This window comes from Sinohyriopsis cumingii, chromosome 8, assembly GCF_028554795.1.
Source record: "Sinohyriopsis cumingii isolate HCF-2022 chromosome 8, ASM2855479v2, whole genome shotgun sequence".
Taxonomy (NCBI): domain Eukaryota; kingdom Metazoa; phylum Mollusca; class Bivalvia; order Unionida; family Unionidae; genus Sinohyriopsis; species Sinohyriopsis cumingii.
In genome coordinates, this window is record NC_142968.1 from 111,780,380 (window position 1) to 111,807,916 (window position 27,537).

At 35.1% G+C, this 27,537-nt stretch overlaps 2 protein-coding genes across 12 annotated transcripts in view; one reads left to right on the top strand and one right to left on the bottom strand.

Moving 5' to 3' along the window:
* The window catches only part of LOC149794377 (transcription factor 12-like), a 205,701-nt gene extending 190,089 nt beyond the window's left edge, over positions 1-15,612 (top strand). For 9 of the 11 annotated variants that reach the window (XM_089968553.1, XM_089968552.1, XM_089968555.1 and 6 more), the window contains 2 exons: positions 1,519-1,634; positions 4,489-15,612. In XM_089968553.1, coding sequence (XP_089824679.1) covers positions 1,519-1,634; positions 4,489-4,527 — 155 coding nt within the window. In that variant the 3' untranslated portion in view covers positions 4,528-15,612. The remainder of the gene's footprint in view (positions 1-1,518; positions 1,635-4,488) is intronic. The other 2 variants (XM_089968559.1, XM_089968557.1) reach the window with 1 other exon arrangement.
* Positions 15,613-22,134: 6,522 nt separating this feature from the next.
* Positions 22,135-27,537, bottom strand: part of LOC149794379 (IgGFc-binding protein-like) — a 79,150-nt gene continuing 73,747 nt past the window's right edge. The window contains exons 65-66 of the mRNA XM_089968564.1: positions 26,817-26,834; positions 22,135-24,159 (exon numbers count right to left, since the gene is read on the bottom strand). Coding sequence (XP_089824690.1) covers positions 23,891-24,159; positions 26,817-26,834 — 287 coding nt within the window. The 3' untranslated portion in view covers positions 22,135-23,890. The remainder of the gene's footprint in view (positions 24,160-26,816; positions 26,835-27,537) is intronic.

Consider the following 27,537-nt stretch of genomic DNA (forward strand, 5'->3'; position numbering starts at 1 on the left):
TTCTAAGTTGATGAAGGTTTTTGTTTTGCAGTGCACAGTAAACATAGACAATGCTTTATCTTTAAAAGTTGTACCTTGAATTTTTTTTGCTATTTACAATCAGTGAAAAAGGGTAGTTGTTTGAAATTGTAATTCACAAGTAACCTTTACCAATAACTTGCAGTCTGTTTACATTAAAACAATTGATGATTAGTCATTTGTTATTATGAATGAGTAGGGCTTATTGTATTCAACATATTATAAACTTTGATATCATCTTTCAATGAAAGTATGTAATTGAAATGAACTGCCTTTGGAAAAAATGTGGATGATGGATTATTACATAAACATTATGTGTGTGTGCACATACATAGTTAACAAATCTTTGTGTTGGCTCATATTCAGAAAAATTGGTTCCTTTGACAGGGAATCTGCGATGTGAATATCAATACTTCATTATTTATTACACTTTTACATCATTGTCATGGATGCTTTTCAGGTTGTTACATCATACTGTAAGAGTATTTAGTAACAAAAGAGAATCCATCACAATAATGCAAAAACACTAGAAGGAATAAAGTATGGATATATTATTGATTTTGTCTTGAATGAATAAAAGTACTAGATCGAGTGACAGTTTAGAGTAGTAATTGATTTCATGTTTTAAATATATATATATATATATATATATATATATATATATATATATATATATATATATATATATATACACACACACACACACACATACATACACAGAGTTATTACGGTCTTTGAGGGTGTTTGACAGTTTGGAGGTAGCATTTTCAAGGCCTTGAAAGTTTGGGAAAATCAAGCAAATTTCCCTTAGGTCTTGAAAAATCTTTGAAAATTGAAATAAACTCAAACATTTTAATTTATTTCCATAATCACAAATAAAAATGTCCAAGGTTTTTAGATTCGGATGTAGTAGAATTTTCCTGGTTTCTTTCTTTTGAAATTTGGAAATTATAGTTTGAATTGCATCATTAAACAAATATCGTAGTATTTTGCATTCATTGTTTTCTCATATAACATAACTTGTATACGAAATTTTAGCAAAAATAGGTTTTGGAAATCTATGTAAGTGGTCTTTGAAAGTTTGGGGAAAAGTCTCTGAATTTGTCATTCAGAATTCTGAATGAACCCTTATATATATATATATATATATATATATATATATATATATATATATATATATATATATATGTATAGCTAAAAAAAAAAAGGATTGAAAGAAAGTTCCAATTTTATAGAAAGAGCACCTCTTACAAAATGGAAATAAGGATTTATACTTCAAAAGAAATTTAATCACAGTATAATCCATGACTCTTGTTGAAGTAATTATTCATATCTTAAATTTTATATAACAGTATAGTCTATTAGCTAATTGATTGGAAGATTTTAACTTTTTTATAGTTTTTTTTTATAGCATTATTGATTATACCAATCACTAACATGTTACAGCTGCCAAAATGCTACTGTACTAGTAAAAATAATTCTCATTATTTTATATTTTAGAGAGAAATTTAAATCCTAAGGCAGCATGTCTGAAGAGAAGGGAAGAAGAAAAAACAGATGAACTTCCTGCCCGAACAATTAACGCAGATGCTCAACCGGGGCCGCTGCCAGGTAAGGTATGGAATCAATGCTTTTTTCATTTTCACTTTTTTTTGGAACTACATATGTCGTCAGGACCTAGTAGATGGCATCTAATAGGCATAACTTTTACAGCCGTTATTAAAGAAGTTTTGTCAGAATTCATATTTTGTGTTGAACAATTTGGAAGTCTCTTATAGTTGGACTTCTTCACTATTCAAGGCTCATTGACCATTTTTGTTCCACATGCAAATGTGTAGTCTCTTTGTTGTCTGATTGAATGCAACTAACAGAAATGGATCAAATTAGATTTTTCGTTACATTTAGCCAAGATGGCTTGGGATAATCATGATGGATTCCATAGATATCGCATATGTTTCTCCAGGTTCAACCTTGTACACTAGTTTGTCTTTTGAGTCCTAGCATGTGAACATGAGCGAAGTCACCATATTAAATACCTAACATGTAATGTAATGTGCATTGTGATTGGTTAATTGATTTTGCTTGCTTCAGACATTAACTCATTATGCACCAGAAGACACTTGTGCAAATTAGTTTCAGCTAACTACATATGCCATGGGTCATTGTGGATCAGTGATGAACCTGGTTTGCAAATGCCTGAGGTTGTTGTGGACCAAAGTAGATTGATGACCCCTGAGTCATGAAAGCCAAGGGTTGATATGGTACAGTGGATTGATGACTCTTAGCTAGTGAAGATGACAGTGGGATTTTTTATGTTGTAGCAGTGAAAAGTGAGTCAGCATTTCAAGGCAGATTAAGACATATTTTATGATTGACAATTTCACACTGCCTTGCTAGTACTAATAGGGAAGAAAATTGTTATATCTGTTATTTATGATGATTTGTTTTCAGTTCGATCTGAAAGTGCATTGCAGTATTGTCAATCTTGTGTTTTTCACTTTTTACTGACATTTTGGTTCACATTTGTGTTTTGAATAAATGTTTTTATTGACTGGGAATTTTTTGTTTCATTTTGCTTGATAAGGTGTTAATTTTAAGTCTCGGGGGAAAAAAATGCAGTTTCTTGTTCCAGAATTTGCCTTGTAATGAGAACAATACTTCTTAAGACTTTAAATCTATGAATCTGTTTATTTGAATGATCAGTTTTCTTGGGTGGAGTTTTTTAAAATAAAAATGATATTGTTTTTTTACTCGGCTTTGTGGACTGGATAGGGCCTATGTGGTTTCCAGGGAAATATTGCAGTTGGTGTTTCTTAAAATTTGTTGTTTTAGCAGCCACGAAATTCATTAAATTTGTACTCCACATAAGGCATTTATCAATAATAATTCTTCTTTTCATTTTGATCTTTGCAAATGCATCATAATTTTGGATAATTAATGAAATCGTAAAGTTCACTAAAATTTATGTGGGATGAAATTTTGTAACACATAATGCCCTTATTCTACACAGACCTACCAGAGACAGTCATGTTTAATTACATTTTCTATCTGTACATTTAATTCCATTAAAACCTTTCTAATGTGCTTACAGTTAGGACCAACAATTTCAGCTGTTTTGTGGAGGTAGTATTGGGAGTAGGTTCTTTCTTTTGTACTGGAGTGGCCACATAGAAGACAGAAATATGTGGCTAGCTTGCAGAGGAAGCCAGGTTACAGAATGGTATGTGTAGAGAGGTTTCTCTGGCACAGAATTTATTCCACATGCAGAGTTAGGCAAATACTATTGGAGGCACTGTATTTTCTTACTGTGAGCTCTTGAAAATGATTAAACTTAATTTTCTTTGCATTGATTGCAAGGTCTTAGATGTGTTTGGTATAGGTTGAGTAGACCGGAGAACTTAAAAAGAGAACTATAAACTTTGGCTGGATTATCATGAAACTGCAGTGTTGCTAATGAATTAATTTCTAGTGTCCTATGTGGTCATTTTTGCTTAAAATGCCACATTTACTTATGTATTACCAGTTTGATTTGTTCTTGTGCTATCAAATGAAAAAGTCAACCCAGATCTGTTGATCCATTATGCGGACCAGACGACCCTTCCAAAAGTCTTGCAGAGTTGAACATTAAAATATTGACTTGTAGAAGGAAAGAACAAATCATGGAAAATACGAGTGTTTTGCAGTAAAATCCGGTTACTGGCTTATCTATGTTTGATTTAGATCCAGGTTTCATTGGATTTGGTAAGCGAAGCAGACTGACTTTACCATAGTACCTTGGATGCTTTAGATTGTGCATATTTTGTGATGCAAAACATTTGCATGATCAAGCTGTTTACTGTTTGTTTTACAAATGGCATCCAACAGGTGATGTGTCAGGATGAAAGAGACAATAAACCTCTCAAAAAGTTTTAATAGCATAGAAAAATGAAAGGGAGTATTAAAGATTCTTGGGGGGGAAAAACTTGATGGGCAACAACTGTGTGTACATATGTTATGTCACATGGCAGGAAAGATGATTATTCTCAACATGGCTTGTGTGAAATTTATTATTTTGTTTTAAACAATTACATCAAGTTGAGAGATATCAAGAAATCATTGAGCTCCATAGGGTTTGGAATACAGTTTGTGAAACTGTACTGGAGGTAATTAAGACTCAAGTATGCTTTACAAACTTCTGCACTGAACACGTGTACTGTCACTTCATCAGTCTTCAGTCCCACTTCTGGACTTTAAAATACATGTTTTCCGGCTTGACAATAGCAGTACATGTTATTTTGTTTCACCTCACTGAAAACTGGTCCGTCTTGTGGAAACAAAATTGAGTACCTTACTGAGAAGGCTTTGTTAGGGTTGGCAAGTTTGCATTATGTTGTGGTAGATGTGGGTCTGGAGTGACCACAGTTAGGTGCATGTTATACACTTTTAAAGTTGCTATGTTGTCTTAAAGCAGTGCTTTTTTTTAATCCACAGTGCGTCACTGAAGAGTCCAAACCAGGAGGATGGTGGTAGCATGAAGGGAGGAGGAAGTAGAGGTAGTTGTGGCACAGATTTTCATGGTGCTTATTCATTATATCTGGAGGGGCATGAAAACTCATCACTGGGATGAACAAGAAGGGAATTGTTCCTAAATAGCAGCAAAAATACAACAGTGATAGGATGACTTCATAGAGTTTTTCAATGATGGGAGTTTGATGATGCCCACTTTCCCATAAGATATAGATCAGGCACTCCCACCCCATCTGATGTTTGAGTTATACATATCCAATTGGAACCAAGAGAGACTTACGTCTAGTAGAGATTATTCATAAATTGTGATTCATTTCTCAATAGGAATGTATAGAAATGTGCATATCAGATGAAAAGATATCCTAGAGGATTGTAGGCCATTCAAAAACACATACCTCTCACACAGACTGATGTACTAGTGACAAGTAAAAGTAAATAATTACAAGGAGGCTGACTTCATGCTGGTACAAGGGAAGTAATCACGATACCTTCCAAATGCAAATGTGGAAACACTTGGTCTGCATAACATGTACCAGATATGCCAAATGTGAGGCATGTCGCTGACATATTTAATAGAAGTAAAGTTACCGTAGCAGTGAATGCCAGAAATAATTATTTTTTTTTAGTTGATGAAAATGCTGCAAAGGTTGTGGACCAATCATAATAAACAATAATTCATTTCGAGTGCAGGAGTCAGCCAATGTTTATTCAGTGAAGTAGAATAATATCAAATGAGGGTTGGAATTATATAGTTTTGCAAGGAAATATGTCTTTATTATAAACAAAGTCGAAGCATAGTGAAATATTTTTTTTGTTCATATTATTAATTTGTTTTAATTTGCAAACATGTTCATGATGAAGGTGTACAACATAAGCTTCCATCCACATTTATTGAAAAATGGGTATATTGAAATTACCTTTTTTTCCCCCATTGCACTGAAGATTTTAATTTCATAAACACATTTTTGTATGGGAAAATCATTGTTTGTTTTGCTATTTATACCAGCATTCTCTTAGGTTCACTTTTACAAGAGTCTCCAACAACTATTTTCAGATTTATCATTTATTAGAGTGAGATTTGTTATTAAAATAAATGTCACTTACAGTGTACACTGATCTTCCAGAAAATGATTGTGTTCATCTAAAAAAAAGTGTAGTTTTTAAAATAATAAAAGTACACAGAATTTTATCATGATGTAATAACTTTTTGATGTATTTTGTTTGCCAAAACTTTCAACAGAATCCATGACTGAATTTTTAGCTCAACTGGACATAGATCAGAAGAGTTTATGGGATGGCCTCTTGGCTGTAAACCATTGTCCATCTGTGAGTTAACAAGAAGGGTGTTTTTTTTATATATTTATTTTATACATTACTTTGAGAATTGCCCTTAAACTGTGGACATTACAAGATTTACCTCCAATATGGCTGCACAGTTGCCATTTTGAAAATCTTATTACTACTTTTCCTGAACAGTGATCATATCAACATGGGCTTCTCACTAAATTACTTCTTGTGACATCTGCTTGTTCGTAAGTGAAAAATGGTTCAGATGTGATACTGGCCATATTGAAAATCTTATTATCACTGGATGGTTAGTGATATGAACATGTTGTGCCCTGGATGGTCAAGTTGTCTAATTACTCTCTTTTACAGATCAATCACACATCTTGCCTCTGTCTGCATGAGCTTAAGTTTTGGCATGATCATTGTGGGTATATGAGAAAGCTTTGCCAATAGCTTTCCATGGGTTGACAGCTCATACCAGGCTCTCCTTCCACAATATATACTGGCAGCCATGTGCTGAAAAATGACTTTATGCCCCACAAAACCAAACCAGTCATAGGAAGAAGGGTATGCACCAGAATTGTAAATGAAAAATGTTAATAAAGGAAACTGTTAACAGTCTGATAGCCATTATGGTAGCCATCTTGAAAATCTTGTGATTGCTACTCTTCCAGATGGAGGGTCATATTGACATGAGGTTTGCATCAGAGTACTCTTTATGATGTATGGTCAGTCACAAAAAAAGCATAGCTCTGATCAAACCATCAGAGTGGTTGCCATGGTAGCCATCTTGAAAACTTGAAAAATGTTTGTGTTACTACTCACAGATGAATTATCATATCTACATTGGAATTTCACCAAAGACTTCTTGTGCTGTCTAATTGAAAAAGATGCCAATCTTGCATCAAATATGACCATCTTGGTTATGGTCTTGAAAGTCTTCTAATTGATTCACCTTCCTTGTGGAAGGTCACGTTGACATGGAGTTGTCAACAAAAGACTTGTAGTGGTGTCTAGTGTTAGATGAAAATGCCTTCTGTATAATTTTGCCATGGAGGCCAATATGAAAATGTTGATATCACTCAAGAATATCATAGATGGTTTCAACTCTCAGCAGTTAAAGAAAGAAATGTGCTTATTTTTATTCTTGGAAATTCTTTTCAGACAGTAGAGCTTCAGTCCCTTTGAGGGACTCTTGATATGCTTGTCTAATAATTTGCTTGTTTCTCAGTCCAGAGTGGAATGCAGGATGGGGTGTGTGCTTCTTATATATACAAGATTGCTATTTTAGATGATAGACTGAATTTCTCACACAAGTCAGTTCCTATTAATAAGCCCAGCTACAGCTATTATAAAATTTAGGCTGATTTTTATCCATGAACCTTAACTAGTCTTGCCCACTAATAAGCCTGCCCTCCTCTTTTAATGATGTTTACATGGTGAGTTCCATGGATTTATAATGAGAAATAATGTAATGGGTTTGTACTTGGAAGAAGATTTTTAATTAATTTTCTACACTGTACTGTCTCTTATAAGGATCGTTTCAAGAGAGGCCACTTCAGGCAAAAGGTCTCATCCTGTACTGATATGGTTCATTTCTTTTACCTCCCCTTGTAAGGTCATTTTTCCGTTACAGAGTGGGTGGCTTTGTTAGAATGGGAATCACTAATGAGTTGAAGGTTTTTAACATTAGATCAAAACCAGTTTATAGTGTAGTCTTCAGAAAAATTTGAATTAGGTATCCTTTGCTGTGTGTTTTTTAATGAATTTTATGTCATCTTGCTCCTGGTGCACCAGTTATGTTATTATTAAACAGTTGTGTTACTTTCTTCTAAATCACACCCACTGAAAGCCCAAAATGTTCTGTCCTGCAGTACATTAATCTTGTTCATTGAATTGTTAAAAGAGATAGCTGGATATGATTAAGATGGACTGTATTTGGAGCCAAAGTTATTTTTTTGTGTATAAATCACATCCAATTACCAAAAAAAATGTAAACTTTGGTCCCCCGTACTCTAAACTTTTTGAATATAAAAAGAAGACTCGACACCTATTAATCGGATAGAATTTTTGGAGTACAACAATATCATTTAAACTTTACAGTCATTTAGAGGGATTGAATTGAGGAAGTTGTCCAATTCTGACTTTATTATAATGAAAGGTACAGGCCATCAAAACTTCTGGACTATGAGCTTTTGCTTTCTGTTCAGAAAGTTTCAAGAATAAGGGGCCCTATTGTGTTATGTTCCATTGACCATGGCAAGAATAAGGGGCCCTATTGTGTTATGTCCCATAGACCATGGCAAGAATAAGGGGCACTATCGTTTTATGTTCCATAGACCATGGCTAGAATAAGGGGCCCTATTGTGTTATGTTCCATAGACCATGGCAAGAATAAGGGGCCCTATGGTATTATGTTCCTTAGACTATGGTAAGAATAAGGGGCCCTATGGTATTATGTTCCATAGACTATGGCAAGAATAAGGGGCCCTATTGTGTTGTGTTCCATAGACCATGGCAAGAATAAGGGGCCCTACTGTGTTATGTTCCATAGACCATGGCAAGAGTAAGGGGCCCAATTCACTATCACATAGATCTGGGTCTAAAGCTAAAGTCGTGGTCATTATACATACATTTAAATAGTGATTATTTAGTTTATTTCTTTCCTTGTTGACCATTATTCAAAGGAAAGGAATTGCGTAAATTCCAGAAGAAACTGGTTGACAAGATCTTTTTTAAAGTGCATGGACATCATTGGACAAGAGGTGTGATCAAGTAAAAACAGATTGAATGTCACATGCTATGATGTTACAATGAAAGCACTGCATATTGGAAATAAATTTGTACTACCCTGCATTGGTTATGATTAGGCTTGACATTCCTTTTCTTGACCCCATTAAGTACATGGCACCATTGTACAAGTACATAGCATTGAATAATTTTCCATTGGAAATATATGGATGACAGCTAAGATGCAGAACATTCAGCAATCAGGAAGGAATAACTTTGGTTAAATTATTTTAGCATTAAATGTTTGAGAAATTAATATTCTTTTTAAAATCTTTAAATGTGCCTGCATGACTGTGTTGATGTACACTTTAAATGAAAAGCAGACTTGCTTAAACTTGTCAGTAAAAGGAACAGCATAGACCCAGACATACCTGTGTATTTCCTAACAGTACATGAGAATTCACCTAGACCCAGATATGCCTGTGTATTATCTGACAGTACATGAGGATTCACATAGACCTATATATGCCTGTGTATTTACTGACAGTACATCAGGATTCACATAGGCCCAGACATACCTGTGTATTATCTGACAGTACATCAGGATTCACATAGGCCCAGACATACCTGTGTATTTTCTGACAGTACATCAGGATTCACATAGACCTATATATGCCTTTGTATTATCTGACAGTACATAAGGATTCACATAGGCCCAGATATGCCTTTGTAATTACTGACAATACATCAGGATTCACATAGGCCCAGATATGCCTGTGTATTATCTGACAGGCCATCAGGATTCACTTGGGCCCAAACATGCCTGTGCATTTACTGACAATACATAAGGATTCACATAGGCCTAGATATGCCTGTGTATTATCTGACAGTACATCAGGATTCACTTAGGCCCAGATATGCCTTTGTAATTACTGACAGTACATCAGGATCCAAACTATTCACATTTGGGTGTTGAAAATACTGTTTTTTGGTAGTTTATTACAGAAAACAATGAATTGATTTATTTTAAGGTACATCAGTTTTTGTTTTGTGAAAAAAAGGCAGCATTGATGGTACTTGAATTTGTAGAAAGAGCTGCTGTTTTCACAGATGGATCATCGTTCATAAAGTTCATGGCTTGTAGCAAACACAAAATCCACAAAATTTGCTTTTCCTTTTATGTGTTAGGATTTACAGTAAGCTTAGTAGTACATGATATACTTACTTTTGAGTCCAGCTGCAAACAACTTAGACCCTGATCTGACAGCACATAATGTGCTTATTGATCAGGTCTGTTATTTGTTCTACTGATTATTTGAAACAAACTGATTTCTGCATTTGGACTTGACCTGTGAGTATATACGGTAATTGTCTGAACCAGGTGCATGATGAAATTCTTACAAAGCTGGAAACAAATTCCTTCTAAGAATCATACTCTGTATATATTACTAACTCGTGTTACATTTGTGTACATTCTCTATTTTATATTAATGAAGAATGTGTTATTGACAAGATATGAAATATATAACTGATCTAAGCCTTCTTAATGTTATCATATACATTGATCTTAATATTTTATTTATGTCTGTATCTTTGCATTTTTGTTTGTCTATTGATTGCCTGACTGGAATTCTGTGTGTGTATGTGTGTGTGTATGTGTGTGTGTGAGAGATATTGATGAAGAGGCAGGAAATGATCATTTCACTGGAAGTACATAGGAACATATATCATTATGTTGTAATTATTCAGTTTGAGCAGATTGACTTGTGCTGTTCATGATCTGTCTTTATAATGTCAGACTTGTAACAACTTCACTTTCAACTAAGTGGCCTTTTGCAGCTCTTCGTTTTTAGTGTCGATAGCATACAGTTAATTTAGCAATGGCTGTTACTAATGTTTTATGCTATCAAAATGCACAATAAAAAAGTATATTTGTATATCTTGTGTACATATAAAGTTATAATTTTTGCATTGGAAGTTTAAACTTTTCAGTGAAAATTTAGCAAGCTGAAGTGCACAGATAAAGTTCAAAGTGTTTTGACTCTGTTTTACTTACCATCAAAATTGACTGGCTGTAAAATAAAAGAAGATTAGTATTTTCTTCAGATTTTGCTTTTAATAATATTTGTAGCATTTGGCCACAACATGTGGAAACCAATGGACAGTGTGACAAGACATGATGTATTATATACATATAGGATTATTATTAGGAGATTGAGGGCATTTTGGCATTGAAAAAGGCATTGTCACATGGTGCACTCCTGTGACAGTAGTGCAGGCATTGAAAAAGGCATTGTCACATATTGCACGCCTGTGACAAAGTAGTGCAGGCATCAAAAAAAGGCATTGTCACATTGCAGTCCTGTGACAGAGTAGTGCAGGTATCGAAAAAAGCATTGTCACATTGCAGTCCTGTGACAGTGTAGTGCAGGCATCGAAAAAGGCATTGTCACACATTGCAATCCTGTGACAGAGTAGTGCATGCATTGTAAAAGGCATTGTCAGATATTACAGTCCTGCAACTAAATGCTCCAGGTTGGTTGCAATATCTTTTTCGTTTAGAAATTATGAGAGAGAGGTAACTAAGTTGACTTAGAGAAACATGAATATCATGGTACATTTTATGTCTGCTGATGATAACTAATATTCTCAAATAAATGGAACTGTCTCCATTTTCATAGCTTTAAATAAAATGCACTTTCTGTATTTGCCAAGAAATGAAATTGCTTCGTGTGTACTTCCAGATGGTTGAAATTGTAAATAAATTATTTAGATATCATTATGTAATTTGGTCTCTCAGTCTTTGGTATGTTTTTTCCAGCATAGCAACACAGGTAGGTTATTTAGCGCCAAGGCAATTGGAGCAAAGTGCCTTATGCAAAGATGCACCGAGGTAGCTGACCTGGGATGATCCAGTGCTATGTTTTGTACATGCACATTTCTATCTTAATCCAGGCATGCAAGCCACTGAGTCACTGTGACTCCTGCCTCTATGTGTCACCTTTTACAAGATGCAGGGGAGTACATCAAGGTAATTTTACATCCCACAGTGGGTCTTTGTGTTTAACTTTGATTACATTTATGAAGATTTAAGAAGTGAATGAGTTCTTGGTATTGTCTGCAAACATTAGGCAGGACATAAGTATGACTTTTATGATGTCACTTACTTGGCATGAGCATCCACGTTGTTACTGCATTTAACTTGGTTATTGCTACTCATCTATGATATATATATATATATATATATATATATATATATATACATACATACATACATACATATCTGGTTTTTATAAAAATACATATGATCAGTAGTTGGTATTGAATAAAAATGGTGCTGATATCATCTGACAAAATGTAGCTGCTGGGACAGTCATCTTGAAAATTGGTTATTGCTGCTCCTTCCAAATGTAACATTAAAATTGGGTTTTCGCTAGAATTGTTGTGATGGTCATTTGGTCATCTGTGTTGATCTGACATCCAGTACAACAGCTTTTTTAAAGACATTGTTATGCTAGCCGTCCTTGATAGATGGTCATATACTGTGAGTTTCACTAAAAGGCTTCAAAAGAAATCTAGTTGGTCCTAAATAAAATAGTGCCAAGTACTTCAATATGCATCCCACATCTTCCAATCTGAACAATCAGATCAAAATCAGATCTCGACTGTTATACATGACAGCAATTGTGTAGGGGTCATGTTCTGGTAACCTATGTTAATATTTATCAACAAATCAGATGAAGTCTTATATCTTTGCATTTGGAGACTGAGCAATGTGGTTGATGACCATTGGCCAATTCAAAGTTTACTAGAACATGACTCTTGAGTGGTTGTCATTAGATTTTCATGTTGGACCATGGAGATCTGATTTTTATCAAATTGCCAATTTGAAAATCGTGTTATCGCTCAAGAATATTGGAGATGGTTTTAACAGTCTGCAATTTGAACAAAGAAACTGTCTTGTATGTTTTGATTCTTGGAAATTCTTTTCAACTTGTAGGGCATCAGTCTATTTTTTACTTGACTCTTGATGATAATTTATTTTTGGCATCATTTTTATTCAGCCCAACTTGGCAGAACTTCACATGGTAATTTCGTTAGAATCTCTGTTGTCCTTCCATTCATACATCAATCCATTCATTCACACCCTCGATTAAAGTCTCTTTTACAATTTTTATTCAGATTTAAGCTCAGTATTAAAGCTTTTTCTAAGTAAAAGGCATGCTTAACCAAACGGAAGTCTAGTGGGAAAATATGGGGGAATTTGCAATTTCATGTCCTGCAATAGACCCTGGCTGATCTAAAGCAAATATGCCAGAGCAATATGGTATGCTGTGTACATCAGTGGTTCCCAAGATTTATGGCAGCAACCCTTCAAAATATTTTTTCAGAGCCTCATGACCCCATTTCCACTTTGTGATAAGTTTTCCCACCCCCAAAATCCTGGTGACCCTCCAGAATGTTTTCACAACCCTGACATTTGGTCATGACATGGGGGTTGAGAACCACTGCTCTGCATGGTTGGTTATGTTGTTTATGTTGGAGTAAGTATGGTAGCTTTATGCCAGTTATTCAGTTACAGGAGCTTTATGGCAGTTATTCAATTGTATCGGGCCAACCTATATATCTTATGTACTGAAAAAGTTGCATATTGGTATCTATGGCAGTTGGGTAAATGAGACGTTTTACAGGTTATTTTTCGTGACATTATGAGACTTGGTGCATCGGCGCAATACGAGTGGTAGTGAACAATCAGACAGTGTGTATTGTAATATATTTTCATAATCATCATCTTGTAACAAAGCCATGTTTCAGTGATCAGCATATTTGTTCAGTTAGCATTAAACCATACATCAAGTTGAGTATTGTCAACTGTCATTACTTCATTCAACAGATTGAGTATTGTCAACTGTCATTACTTCATTCAACAGATTGAGTATTGTCAACTGTCATTACTCCATTCAACAGATTGAGTATTGTCAACTGTCATTACTTCATTCAACAGATTGAGTATTGTCAACTGTCATTACTCCATTCAACAGATTGAGTATTGTCAACTATCATTACTTCATTCAACAGATTGAGTATTGTCAACTGTCATTACTCCATTCAACAGATTGAGTATTGTCAACTATCATTACTCCATTCAACAGATTGAGTATTGTCAACTGTCATTACTCCATTCAACAGATTGAGTATTGTCAACTGTCATTACTTCATTCAACAGATTGAGTATTGTCAACTGTCATTACTTCATTCAACAGATTGAGTATTGTCAACTGTCATTACTCCATTCAACAGATTGAGTATTGTCAGCTGTCATTACTTTATTCAAAAGACAGTATTGTCAACTATCATTACTTCATTCAACAGACAGTATTGTCAACTGTCACCACTTCATTCAACAGACTGAGTATTGTCAACTGTCATTACTTTATTCAAAAGACAGTATTGTCAACTGTCATTTCATTCAACAGATTGTGCACATCATCAAGCACATGTAAGTAATTGAAATTAACATAGAACTTTTCTGGCATTGGTTTCATGAAGCATTTGCATATTCGTATGATTGAGACCCAGTTGGTAGGCCAGTGAAAATAAAATGCAAGTTTAGTGCACTTTTCTTGATAGTTTTTTTTTGTTGAAAATATAAAATTTGGATACTGTCATCAAGCATAGTCTCTGCTAAAAAGTTGCCACCAAATGTTTTTCTCAATTTTCCATCAGTGCTTGAACTTTGTGTAATGTATTTCCCAAGCAATGAACAAATGACTTGTAATTAATAGTGTGCATATATATATATATATATATATATATATATATATATATATATATATATATATATATATATATTTTATAACCAACTTTATTAAAAAGCACAGCAGATAATGAAATCTTTTATTTTAATCAAATGAACATGTTTTTCATTCAGAAGAAATATTTGGTGCAATGTTCCTGCTCATTTAATAGTCGGGGAACATAAAACATATTGAACGTATAATCTTAACTTTTTAGTGTATTGAAAGCTTTTAATTGTTCAGGGTTGTAGATAAACATCTTGGGCATTATTTGATGAATTTCAAGTTTACGAAGATACATGTATTACCTTGACTTTTTAATCTCTAAAAACAACACCCCACCTAAAAAAAAGACTAGAAACAACACACCCACCCAAATAATGCTCCAAAAAGAAGAAAACTGATCAGTGTTTTACACTGTAAATATAGTTGTGTCAAACTCAACTAGGGCATCAACTTATTGCTGAATTTGGGATTCAGATTTTTCGACCAGGATAGAATTTTTTTGATTTTATGATTATCATAGCAGTTTGCCAAAATCTTGTTGCAGAGAGCATTTTGGATGATATGCTTTTCTCTGTTTATTGTTGAGATAAACATATGGTTTATGTTGGGTTTTATCATTTGTACTAACATAATTGTTATCAAAGATCTTGGAAACTTGTTGACAAAAAGAAAGAGTCCGCCATAATGAAAATGCAATATTTGTTTTATTGCCGTCTATACTTGCTTATAAGTCGAATCCAACCGCAAACTTCACAGACCCAGATCTGCCGTTGCATAATGTACCGGCCAGATCTGGGTCAGTGCAGTTTGATAGGAAGAAACAGTAGAACTAACATCCTGATCCCTGATCTGTCTGCTGGCGCATTTTGCTACGGTAGATCAAGGTCTTTGTTGTATGCAGTTGGACTCAACTTATAGGCGACTATATATGGTATCTTTTAATTGTAGACATTTATTAAGAAGCCGTATGTCATGTCTTATGGATAGTAGACACTGTCCAAGGCTCAGATTTTAAGGTTGTACATATGATATCGACATGTGGCAAAGAGTACAACAATGTTCTGGTAACATTTCTCTGCATATATTGAAAGTATAAAAGTAACCAAGGTAACTAATTTGCTACCACCACTATGTTGAGAATAGGTCTGTAATCTGTATTAAAACTTTGGCGTACAGAAAAAAATCACTCATTAATCATGTTAAGACTGGTTTACTAGTCTTTATTGAAGTTTAATGCTTTTACAATAAATATCACCCAGGAAAATAAGTTGTGTTTTCTTTTCATGCAAATCCAGCGCGTTTGATATTTAAAGACCTCTCTCAAGCTGTAATGTTACAATTTCCAGGTAAATGGTACGGAAATGCCAGGTATACCCATGTCATATCATTTGCTCTGTTGTTTTGTTTTTGTTTTTGTCTTGGGTAGTTAGGTTACCATACAATTTACATTTCAATGGCTTATATATTTATACAGCAATATATCTGTCAACCTGGCTCCATCTTGATGTAGTACACTGGATTTAATAGGAACCAGAGATTTCATCCATTCTAGAATTTGTGGCAGTATTACAGAATTTGATGAAGATATTGCATTTCAAATTATATTGATGACGTTCCAGAAAAATCAAAGTTTTGGGGTATTTAATTTTGCACCAGTGTTTCCTGTGTCGATACAGGTAAAGAGAAAAGTATTTAAGCGACTATAACTTGTTTCTCATTGTTGACTAGACTGCAAACAGGTTAAATGGCAGTGGAGGCGAAAAGAGAAAATAATATACATAATTCATGAGAAGTTCATCGAAAACTGTTATTTATTGTTTTTACAAAGAGTGCTAAAAGAATTCGCAGAATGGATACACCATTTGTTCTTATTGGGCCCCAATTGGTTGTGACTGTGTACATCTATGTATAATCTTATACAAAGATGAAACATGGCTTTAGAAGTTTGTTTCTTTTAAAGAACATGCCAATTCCAGTCTGCCTTCTTAGATTCTGAAATTCTTTTGCTTGGATTAATGATAAGAATGCTTATGGGTTTGCAAATCTGATTGAATAAGCTAACCTTGCGAATCAATTTGTGTTCAAAGTTCATCTAAAGTAAACCAGAAATACGAGTGGGATAGATAATGACAGTCTACATACATACATACATACCGGTCCGGTGGCCTTTTGGTTAGAGCGTCCACCTCATATGCGGAATTTCGTGGGTTCGAACCCCGGTCGCGCATGATTTAATGCTTTATACCAAAAACACAATATTCCTGGACTGATTGTTTTCATTGATTTTGAAAATGCACTCGTCTAAGCTGCAAGGCCACTTAATGAGGCATAACACGCTAGAAGTAAAAAGGTTCACTAGTGAAACAAAAAGAGAAGAAAGTAGTAAACAGATTATTAATATCTGTATGTTTAAGATAGCAAAAAGGAACACGAATATTAATATTTGAAGTTATGTTCTTCTGTCTGATCTTATATAAATTAATAAAATTTTAGGCCTGAAAGTATGCCGTATTATTATCACTTCCTATTCATTTGTACAACCACTAAGCCGTTTGAGATTGTGAGATTGAACTTTGTATACCTATAGAGATTGTGAGATTGAACTTTTTATACCTATAGAGAGTTTGAGATTGTGAGATTGAACTTTGTATACCTATAGAGAATCAGTACGAGTGGGTAATGTACCACACATTCAGAGTGATGGCTCAATATTTTACGTTTTCATCGCACTTTTCCTTCCGTACCATATCCGTAAAGCCGTTTGAAATCAAAGGGTGAAAATGTATATATGTCACTATCAGGTGTGATGTGTACCATAATAAGGGTCGTATCTTCAAAGTCATGATAACAGTTTCATAAGGGGGCCCCGAGTGGTCTAAAGCGCTCACAGTTACGTATCACTGCTATCTCACCTCTGTCTGCGTGTGTTCTAGTCTCGGGCTCGGCTAATGTGGGTATGTGAGAAAGCTTGCCGGTAGCTTCTCGTGGGTCGGTGGTTCTTTACAGGGTTTCCCCGAGTTCTTACTCAACCATTAATACTGGCTGCCATGTATAGCCTATCTTGTGCTGTAAATGAATACAGATGATACGGCGACAGACGGAGGTACGATGGCAACTGAGTTCGGTGCTGAATCTGATCAGTTATATCGATCCACGCTAGGACAGCGTTTTTGTTCACCACCCTCGAGGAATCGAAACCCCTGACGATGGAACCGGTCGCAGTAGAGTGTATATATCCGTAAGAAGCTGTCGTATGAACCACTACGGGTTTCATTACTTCTAGGTCAAAGTCATAGTTGAATATGTTATGTTTTCGATCGCTTTCATTTCATGAGAGCTGTTTCCATATGAATAGATGCATTTTGGTATAGACAGATTTCATTATTGCGAGATTGTTTGACCTCGCCATCATAGGCAGCGACAAAATTCACATAACTCTCTCCTGATTTCAGCAATGTTTAATTTGTTTCAAGCAAGTAGAAACCAAACATGGTTTTACCTTTGTATTGTTCTTAGAAGTTCATTCATTATACACACACCCCTTCTGCTGCTTGCGTATTAGTAAAAGCCACGAAACGTGTGTTTACAAAATACTATCTGTGTTTCCTAATGCCGATGTGACTGTAATCAATCATTTGCACAGAAAGAGTTAATTGTAAAGTTTTAACTCGAGTTGACCTAAGGCCAAGTGAACATATAGCATAGCACTACTTCCGTCGTGCGTAGTCCGGCCGTCAACAAATGTTTGTTACCACTCTGGATGCCGTATTTCTGAATCGATTTCAATCAAGAATGGAATATATGCTGATAATCATCAAGAGCCTCGAAAAAATTAATGAGGCGGTCTTGCATTTGATTAACCGAGATTCTTACCGCTCAGGAAGCAGTATTTGCAATCAGACTTTATATGGGTTCAGTAATGAGCGAGATCCACGCAAAATAATGAAGTAAACTTGCATCAGACTTGATGACTTCTCGACAATTCAGAGGCTAAATTTATGATCTGATTTTGACAAAACATAGAACATACGCTTACATCTTCAAGATTATAGAGAGGTTATATGGTCAGCGAGATCCACGCATGTTAATGAGGTGATATTGGGTCTAAAAGCCTGTTTTGTCGCCAGTATTAAAACCACATTTCTGATCAAGTTTGATCAAATTTGACATTTAGGCTTTATATCATCAAAGTGTTGGATGGGTTCGATGATGCGCGAAATCCAAGCAATTAATTATGTGACCTTGCATAAGATAGGCTTGGCCTGTAACCAATCTGGAAGTAATTTTCATGACCTGATTTTGATTACGCGTCGATTATATTCATATACGATCAAGAGTTCGATGGGGCGCAGGATCTACACATATTAACGAAGTTATCTTTTACTTGATTAGATGCGTTTGTTACCATTCTAGAAACTATTTCTGATCCAATGTTTATCAAACTTGGTAAATAGGCTTACATCATCAAGATGAGAACAACTGTGAGCAAAATCCATGCATTGGCGAGTTGGCATCTGATTGGCTGGGCTAGTTTTACTTACTTACATTGGATTTTAGTGGCTTTCGCACAGATGTGCATGCGCCACTGGTTTCTGATCGCACGGCGACCTGATAATTGTTCCAGGGAGAAGGAATGAGAGCCTCATCGCACAGACGTTTATGTGCACACGGTGCACTGATAATTTTAGCCTTCAGCCGCGGGACCTTTTTAGGACCCATTGCGGTCTGACTGGAGGGCTGATTCATGAGAGGGAATGGACGCACGCACTCGTGATACTAATAAAATATTTCTGTTTACCTGTTTGGTTGAGTGGGAATTTACCTGCACTCAGTTTTATGTTAATATATGGGAAATTTATTTTTGGTGTCCTGACGTGGCAAGGGAGGAAAAGCGCATGTAGGCTATCAATTGCTGTCCTTGGCGGTGTCCACTGGATCCAGGTTGATGGTTGCGTCGAATTTTGAATTTAGATTATTATTGTTGCAAAAGATGAAAAAGATAATATTCTGTGCTGTTTTTTATATATTTTTTTTATTAATAATTAGAAGGAGAGAGATAGAATGGGGTTAAGAGAGTGTGAATTAGAGAATGTTTTTTTTTCTTCCCTTATACTAGATTGTTTGGAGTGGACGATTTCAATGAACCCAACGTGAAGTGAAGTGCTCTTAAATGAACCCATGTGAAGAGCAGTGTCCGTGTGATGTGAACGGCTGTGTCGGTCTGTGAACCCACGAGACCTAGCCGGCCGTCATAATTATTTACCGGAGTTTGATATGGGTTTTGAATGATTATTTAATTAAGCTGTTGATTATTGATTATATCTTATTTTTGAGTCCTGTTATTCCTAGAAATGTTAATATATTAAGTCAACAATTCAGTGGCTTTTTATAGTCATCAATGGGTCATAAAGATCTTGGATGGCTTTAATTATAAGCGAGAGAATGAATGTTAATCGTACCTTTAACTTGAGAAAGAAATTTATGAGAACAGTAAAATAGGTAAAGTCAGCATGATCAATGGTAGTTTAGAAAGGTTGTGTTTTTGCAATACTATATCCGTCTACTTAGTGAACTGAACAGCTGTTAAGTGGTACAAATCAGATCAGTGATATAAAATCCGCTTGGACCGCTAATTTCTTCAAAGAATGTCTTAACAGGTAGCCACAAGAACAACTCTACTCATTTCACAATAAATTCACGTGTTGCATCAAGCTACACCCCAATAGGTGATCCGACTTCTCGAGAAGCACCACACTGAGTTGAAAAATAGAATTGTCATGCAGAAAAACCTGCACTTGCTGTTACCTCATTTTCAATTGATCCAAAGAAGTATTAAAAAATATTGAAAGGTTAAGCATTCAGCGAGTAGCATACTAACGGGAAGGGTTGGGGCGGACGGGGTGGTTTCCCCGGCGGCAAAGGTCTTGGGGCGTCAGAAAAGGCTGATAAAAATTAAATTGCAGGAAAATCGTTGGCGGGGCCATCAGTGGCGTCATTAGGGGGTGCGGACCGCACCGGGTGACACGATCAGAGGGGGTGGCACCAAAATTACTGTCTATAAAATTTTTGAGTTTTTGTGCAGGATGAAGGTCTCTGAGAGTGACACCATGAGTTACCGCCCATGACTGCCTATAATTTATTTAACTTTTGTGCCTGAAGGAGGCTCCATGGGGGTGACACCGTGAGTTACCACACAACGTTAGTGACGCCTCTGGGGGCCATCATCGTCGCAACGGGCGCCATTTACCCGTAATACCCCACTGCATTCAGCCATTAGAGCTACTGTTATTGTTAAGTTGTTTACTTTTGACGCCAAAATTTAACGAAATATCTATAATCTTTACAAAGAAAAATAAAACCAAAATATTTTAACTGCCTTAGCTGTTATGCTCATAAAAACTAGCACTGATGCATTATGAAATAATTTCACCTGATACTAGCATATAAGTCTTGCATACGGTTTCTGATTTAGCAGATCACAAGTAACTATGCAAGTTACGGAGGCCTACATCACCCGCATATTTTTAGTCCACTGCTGAGTGAATGAATCATAATTTTGATATAATTATAAAATCATAAACATTACAAATGAAACATAATCTGACTGAAGAATGGCTGGCAAATATTACAAATTCCATTCATGTTGTAGAGGTGGAAGAAATACCCTTCCCCATCCCGTGTTTACACTTCATGTAGCCAGGGAGAGTATACTCATGTCTGTCAGTCAATGATTTAGCCTTTCATTTCAGCAGCAGTAATCCACTTTGGCTCTATCAGCATTTTGAATGGCTTATTAACGTTACCTTCTTTTGATTTCAATTGTGAAATATATTGATCGACAGCTCCAGCGTCAACCTCATGAGAACTCACGGTACTTATTAAGTTCCCACAGCAAATCTATGCAAACACCTTGATATTAAAAATTCAATAACTTTCAATTTCTGAATGCTTAAAATCAGAGCTATGTTTGTTAGCATTTTAGATACAGCTACTGTGCAGAGAAAACCATACGAGCCGAGGCAATTTATGGACCTGCGTGTGTTTGAAACACGTGCTTTCAATTCCGCAACAAAGAGTCAGGTGCTAATTTCACTAATGAGTGTTCCAAACTCAAGACTGTTAAAGGACTGAAATTCCATCAATAAAACAAGGTCTTTATTTGTGCTGTTGCTACTAAGAAAAAGCTCTCAAAAGATTCTTTTTACTAAATTCCAACTTTCATTGGCAGCCAATCCTGGCCAGCCAATCCGCATGTAGTATATTTCATCATTTTATCCTCGCCCATTTCCAGACCGGTTCCCATTCTTCCATACCATATGTACATTGATTCCTGGATTACAATTCGCCCAGTATCAGCAATGCAGTCCATCCCCCCGGTCAAAGTCTGTTACCCAGCAATAAGGTTATTTTGTTATATGACGAAGAAGTAAAATGGTCATGTGCAATGATGCCCCTGTTCATTCGAAATGGTTTGTTGATGGGTCAAAATGTTTGATTTTGGTCTAATTACACATCTTGTAAGAAAGTGGAATCGAATTTAAAGTACTTTGCCTGTAACGTGCCAAAAAGTTAGAGGAAACTCAGGCTAAGGTTTGTCTTTGTATCTTGGATCAGTTTTTTTTTCTTCTTCAATAAACTATATTCTTGGGGATATAATAGGTGTCTGAACAAATTTTAATGTCAGAAAAGACATTAAAATTCCGTGAAACATTTTAAAATAATACACCTGCTCCGTTTTTCTCGATTTTGTAATTGCTAGCACTTATAGTAATAAAAACATCACTCAACATTTATCTGTTACAATTTTATTGATCCCACAGTTACAAAATAAGAAGAAAAACAGTTCAACGAAAAAAAAACCCCACAAAAATGGATGTTTATTTATTTCTTACATAACTCAGTAAAATCCTAAGTAATATACAAGACACGATTACAAGAAACATATAAACAGTACCAAAAAGACATATACACGGTACCAAGAAACATACAGAAGGTACCTTGAAAAGTCGGAAGGAACCACATTTTTACAATTATTTTCTATTATAATAATATTTAATATTAAATAATTTAATTTTTTTAAAAAAGCTTGAAAACACATTTACTTATCAAAACAAATACTCACTTCACATGAGAACCTATAAATTTTTCCTTTATTTTGTGAGAATTTTTTTCTCATATGAACAAGTTGACATATTCCTTGAATATCGAATGTGTTTGATACGTTCATCCGTCGCGGCTATTTTAGATTATCTGGTCTGTCGCTTGTTCAGCATGTGTATCATAATCAAACTCAATTATTTTATTAAGGTTGATTTTAATATCGGTCCTCTTGCATGGTAAATTAGATAATAATGATATTAAAATTACTCGTGTCGTAAAATGATGCTCATTTGAGCATTCTGAACTCGAATATGAAGTGTCTTTCCACCTACTTAATATATTTCAAAACAGCACTATATCTAGGGTTCATGATCTCATTAAGACGTGATAACTAGGGTTCATGAACTCTATAAGGCGTGATCACTAGGTTTGATAACCTCTATAAGGTACGTTCAGTAGGGTTCATGGACTCGACAAGGCACAGTCACTAGGGTTTATGAACTCTGAGAGCAGCACGATCACTGAAACTGAAGTTCACGAACTCTATAAGGCACGATCACTATTGTTCATGAACTCTAAAAGGCACGATCACTAGTGTTCATAAACTGTTTAAGGTATAATCACTAGTGTTCACGAACTCTATAAAGAACGATCACTAGGGTTTATGAACTCTACAAGGCACAATCACTAGGGTTTACGAACTCAGAGAGCAGCACGATCACTGAAACTGAAGTTCACGAACTCTATAGGGCACAATCTCAAGTGTTCATAAACTGTATAAGGTGTGATCATTAATGTTCACGAACTCTATAAGAAACTTTTAGTACCGATACTAGACTTTAAATGGAAGCAAAACTTTGAAACAAAATCAACCATAATAGTGTATAGATTTAAAAAACAGACACGGTGCAGTATACAAGCACTAATACTATTCCAAGCAAATATATGCATAAAAGGAAATCTCATAAATCATATGTTCAGACTATATATATTTCAATTGCCAAAGCCCTGGTAGGAATAATTTTAAAAAATGGGAAGCATTAAAAATTAGTTGATGAACAAATAATGAAATGTTAATTATCCTTAATATAGTTCCCTTTGTGAGAGTACGATAATGTAATCTAGCCAACAAGGACGAAAGGTTTAAATGACCTGTCTCTTGCACACATTGCATCACCTTGGGCTATACTTCTCTACACTTACACTCCAATCACGTGCAAGGAAGAAAACACGCCGAAATCACATAGTAACACTTAAAATACATATGATCTCCACGCATTAGTAATGTTCACATATAATAAAGTCAATGTCTACTTAAGGTAATTCGTGAAATGCTATTTTTATTATTAGGGATAATATATTAAGGATAATAAATACATATTTAAACTTTGAATGTGCCTTCGTGGACTGGCTTTTTCATATTTTGGCTAGGATTTGTTTGTGTTTCACTCACAGCCGCAGGTTGGTTCTGTCACTGTCACCTGCATGTATTCCAATTTGAAGGCGGCACAGTCTACGTATTCCTTGGTATTATAGGAATCCAGCCGTATAGCCTTGCTGTCTCCGATGTACACTATTGCAGTATTTGCATTGATCATGTTGACAATATATCGACATTTGCCTTTGAAATTGGATTTGTAGTAACAGTTACCCTTGATTATCTTCACCGTATTGCATCCAGTCGTTGTTTCTGTTACCGAGCAGGTACCATTTTCTACAGTAGAAATGGAAATTCAAATTACTTTCCTATTTTAGTTCTATTTGAATAGGAACAAACCTTTTCACAAAACGGTTTTGATCTATTCGAATTTTATTGTGTTTTCAGGGCGCTCCAAAAATGCTTCACTTGTAAACATACGCTTCCTTGTTACTACACAATGTCAGTTCTCGAGAAGGTCCTTTAATGCTCAACCTGGATGTTATTGACCTAACAGTGAAATGAAATGGCAATGATCTAACTGTCAAGACAAATTCCACCGATTTATGTTCAAAATATGTCCAGCGGGTTTTTTTTTTTTTTTTTTAAATTTAAGAATTCCTTTGAAGCTTTCCCTTTTTATATGTACAGAAGTCATTATGCACAACGGATCGACATGAGTAATAGAAACAAAGAAGGTTTTGATTTAAGCGTGCTTTTTCTCGAATTCAGTGAAATCGGGTCGAATGATTCTCGAGAATTATCTGAGATTTTTCTTGGTCTCTTTAATTAATGTCAACCATATATGATGGTCTAGCAGCATTATGCAAATTTGAAAGACCGTGATGCAATAATGAAGTCGATCTCATTTGGCTAAAGTATCTTGCAAATTTGTGTCGTTCAAAAGTCTTTATTTTTAAGTAAAGGTGGCAATATTTGAGTTCGGATCAGTACTACTTGTAACAATTATTAACCGTCCTAAGACCGATTGCTATTTTTTTTATATACATTTAATCAAAGTCTGTGGATGTTTGAGAAACGTCTCAGTTTTTTAGAACTGACATAGCTTCTTTTTAGACAATGAAAATAACAGATGATGGCAAGCAGATAACTCTTGACGCAGACAAAGATATAGAACAAAATTACAAAGGGTCTCTACATATAGCAAAGCAGAGGAAAAAAAAATATTTGTCAGCTTTGACAAGTTTGTTTCTCATATTTTCATCTTGTATATTTCAAGCCCCTATTTCCTTTACCTAATTGTAGTACCGTATATTATTTTGGGGTTTATAAATCCGTGACCGTTTAGACATCATTTTCGATTGCTGAAAGAGTTTAGTACCGTATAAAATATTGCCGGATCTGATCCAAACATTTAGAAAAGCTGACATCTCGTGCCCCAGGTGTATTAAATTGATCTAAAAAATTGTTTCATAAGGGCAAATTGTTACAATAGTTACATCGTTTACGTTATAAATATATAGAGCACTTGACTGCAACGTTATCTACTTTAAGGCTTTGTTCATGACGTATATATAGCTCTTAAGTGTCATTTTTAGGTGAATAATATACAATAATCGTTGTACTTACTATACATAACAAGCACGGTTTGTAAACTTCGCTTTGTGGAACAGGACTTGTTCTGTTTTTAATTTGCAACGTATAAATTCCAGAAGGTTTACTTGACTGAGTGGTAATTTCGTTCTTAATTTGATATATACAGCAAGATTTACATTCCTCGATTTAATCTTGCTTTATAAAGCACAAGACCCTGGAAACTAACTATGGAACGAATGCATTCTCTGCTATGTTAACCTAGCAATGTAATGAATGCATTATCTACTATTGTAAGTTAGCAACGGAACGAATACATGTTCAGGTATTGTAAGCTAGCAAAGGAACGAATGCATTCTCTGCTATTTTAAGATATGCATTCTCAACTACTGATTGCATACTCTGCTATTGTTAGCTAAAAATGGAATGAATGCATTCTCTGCTATTTTAAGTTAGAAGTGGAACGTATACAGTCTCCATTGTTGTAATATTACAACGGTTGTTGTTGTTGTTGTTGTAGGGATTAACGCCATTTTTCAGCACACGATAGGCTATACATGGCGGCCAGTATTAATGGTGGAGGAAAAACCCGGGAAAAGCCCGAGAAGAACCACCGACCCACGAGAAGTAAGATTACAGTGGAACGAATGCATTCTCTATTGTTTTAAGATAACATTGGAAAGAATGCATTCTTTAATATTGTTGCTTAGTATGAGCGAATTCAAATCCCATGCTTAATTATATCGTATTCAATAATATAATATTTATCAAAATTCCATGATCAATCATATCACATTTAATTCTTTAATTTGTATCATAATTCCATGTTTAATTAAGCCACATTCTATAATATAACATTCATCAAAGTCCCATGCTTAATTACATCATATTCTATAATATAACATTCATCAAAGTCCCATGCTTAATTATATCATATTCAATAATATAACATTCATCAAAGTCCCATGCTTAATTGTATCACATTCAAGAATAGAATATTCATCAAAGTCCCATGCTTAATTATATCATATTCTATAATATAACATTCATCAAAGTCCCATGCTTAATTGTATCACATTCAAGAATAGAATATTCATCAAAGTCCCATGCTTAATTATATCATATTCTATAATATAACATTCATCGAAGTCCCATGCTTAATTATATCATATTCTATAATATAATATTCATCGAAGTCCCATGCTTAATTATATCATATTCTATAATATAACATTCATCAAAGTCCCATGCTTAATTATATCATGTTCTATAATATAACATTCATCAAAGTCCCATGCTTAATTATATCACATTCAAGAATATACTGATCATCAAATTCCATCTATCCCCTTTGAAGAAAACACGGAGACTATTTCTGATGACAAAAAAGAAAGTCTTACCGTTTGATGGTGGTAAATCTGAAAAGAATACAAGTTTTTGAATCAGTATTATTATCTAACATTTAATGCATATCGTGACCTGCTGAATCATTTCTGTTTTAAAGATTAAGAACAATAACAATATTTTCAACAACGTTTTATTCAACATGTGACAAAAGATTAAAAACTAATTTTGGCTTTGTGAATATGCAAGAAATTAATGAATTATGTTACTTATGTAGGCTGTTCTTGCTGTTGTTCTGGGTGTCAAATCATTTTTCAGCACATGACAGGCTACACATGGCGGCCGGCATATCTGTCGGAGGAAGAACCCGGTAAAACCCCCAAAAGAACCATCAACCCATGAGAAGCTACTGGCAAGCTTTCTTGCATTCCCACGTTGGCCAATTAAGAGATCTGAGTGAGCTGTCTAAGGCGAATATCTAGACAACGCGGTTCCAGCCCTCCAATGTAGGTAAAAAACATCAATTTCTGTGTACTCAAATCACAGATTCTTGTGGTTTTGTGGGTTTAACGCCATTTTCAGCACAAAGTAGACTATACTTGGCGGCCAGTATATCTAGTGGAAGTAGAATCAGGAAAAGCCCCTGGAAAAACCACCGACCCACGAGAAGGTTTCCTACATACCCACAATGGCCGAGATGGGACCCGAACCCACTCGCACAAAGGTGGTGATTGCTAAAGAAAAGCGCCTTAGACCAATCGACCACCTGGGAAAACC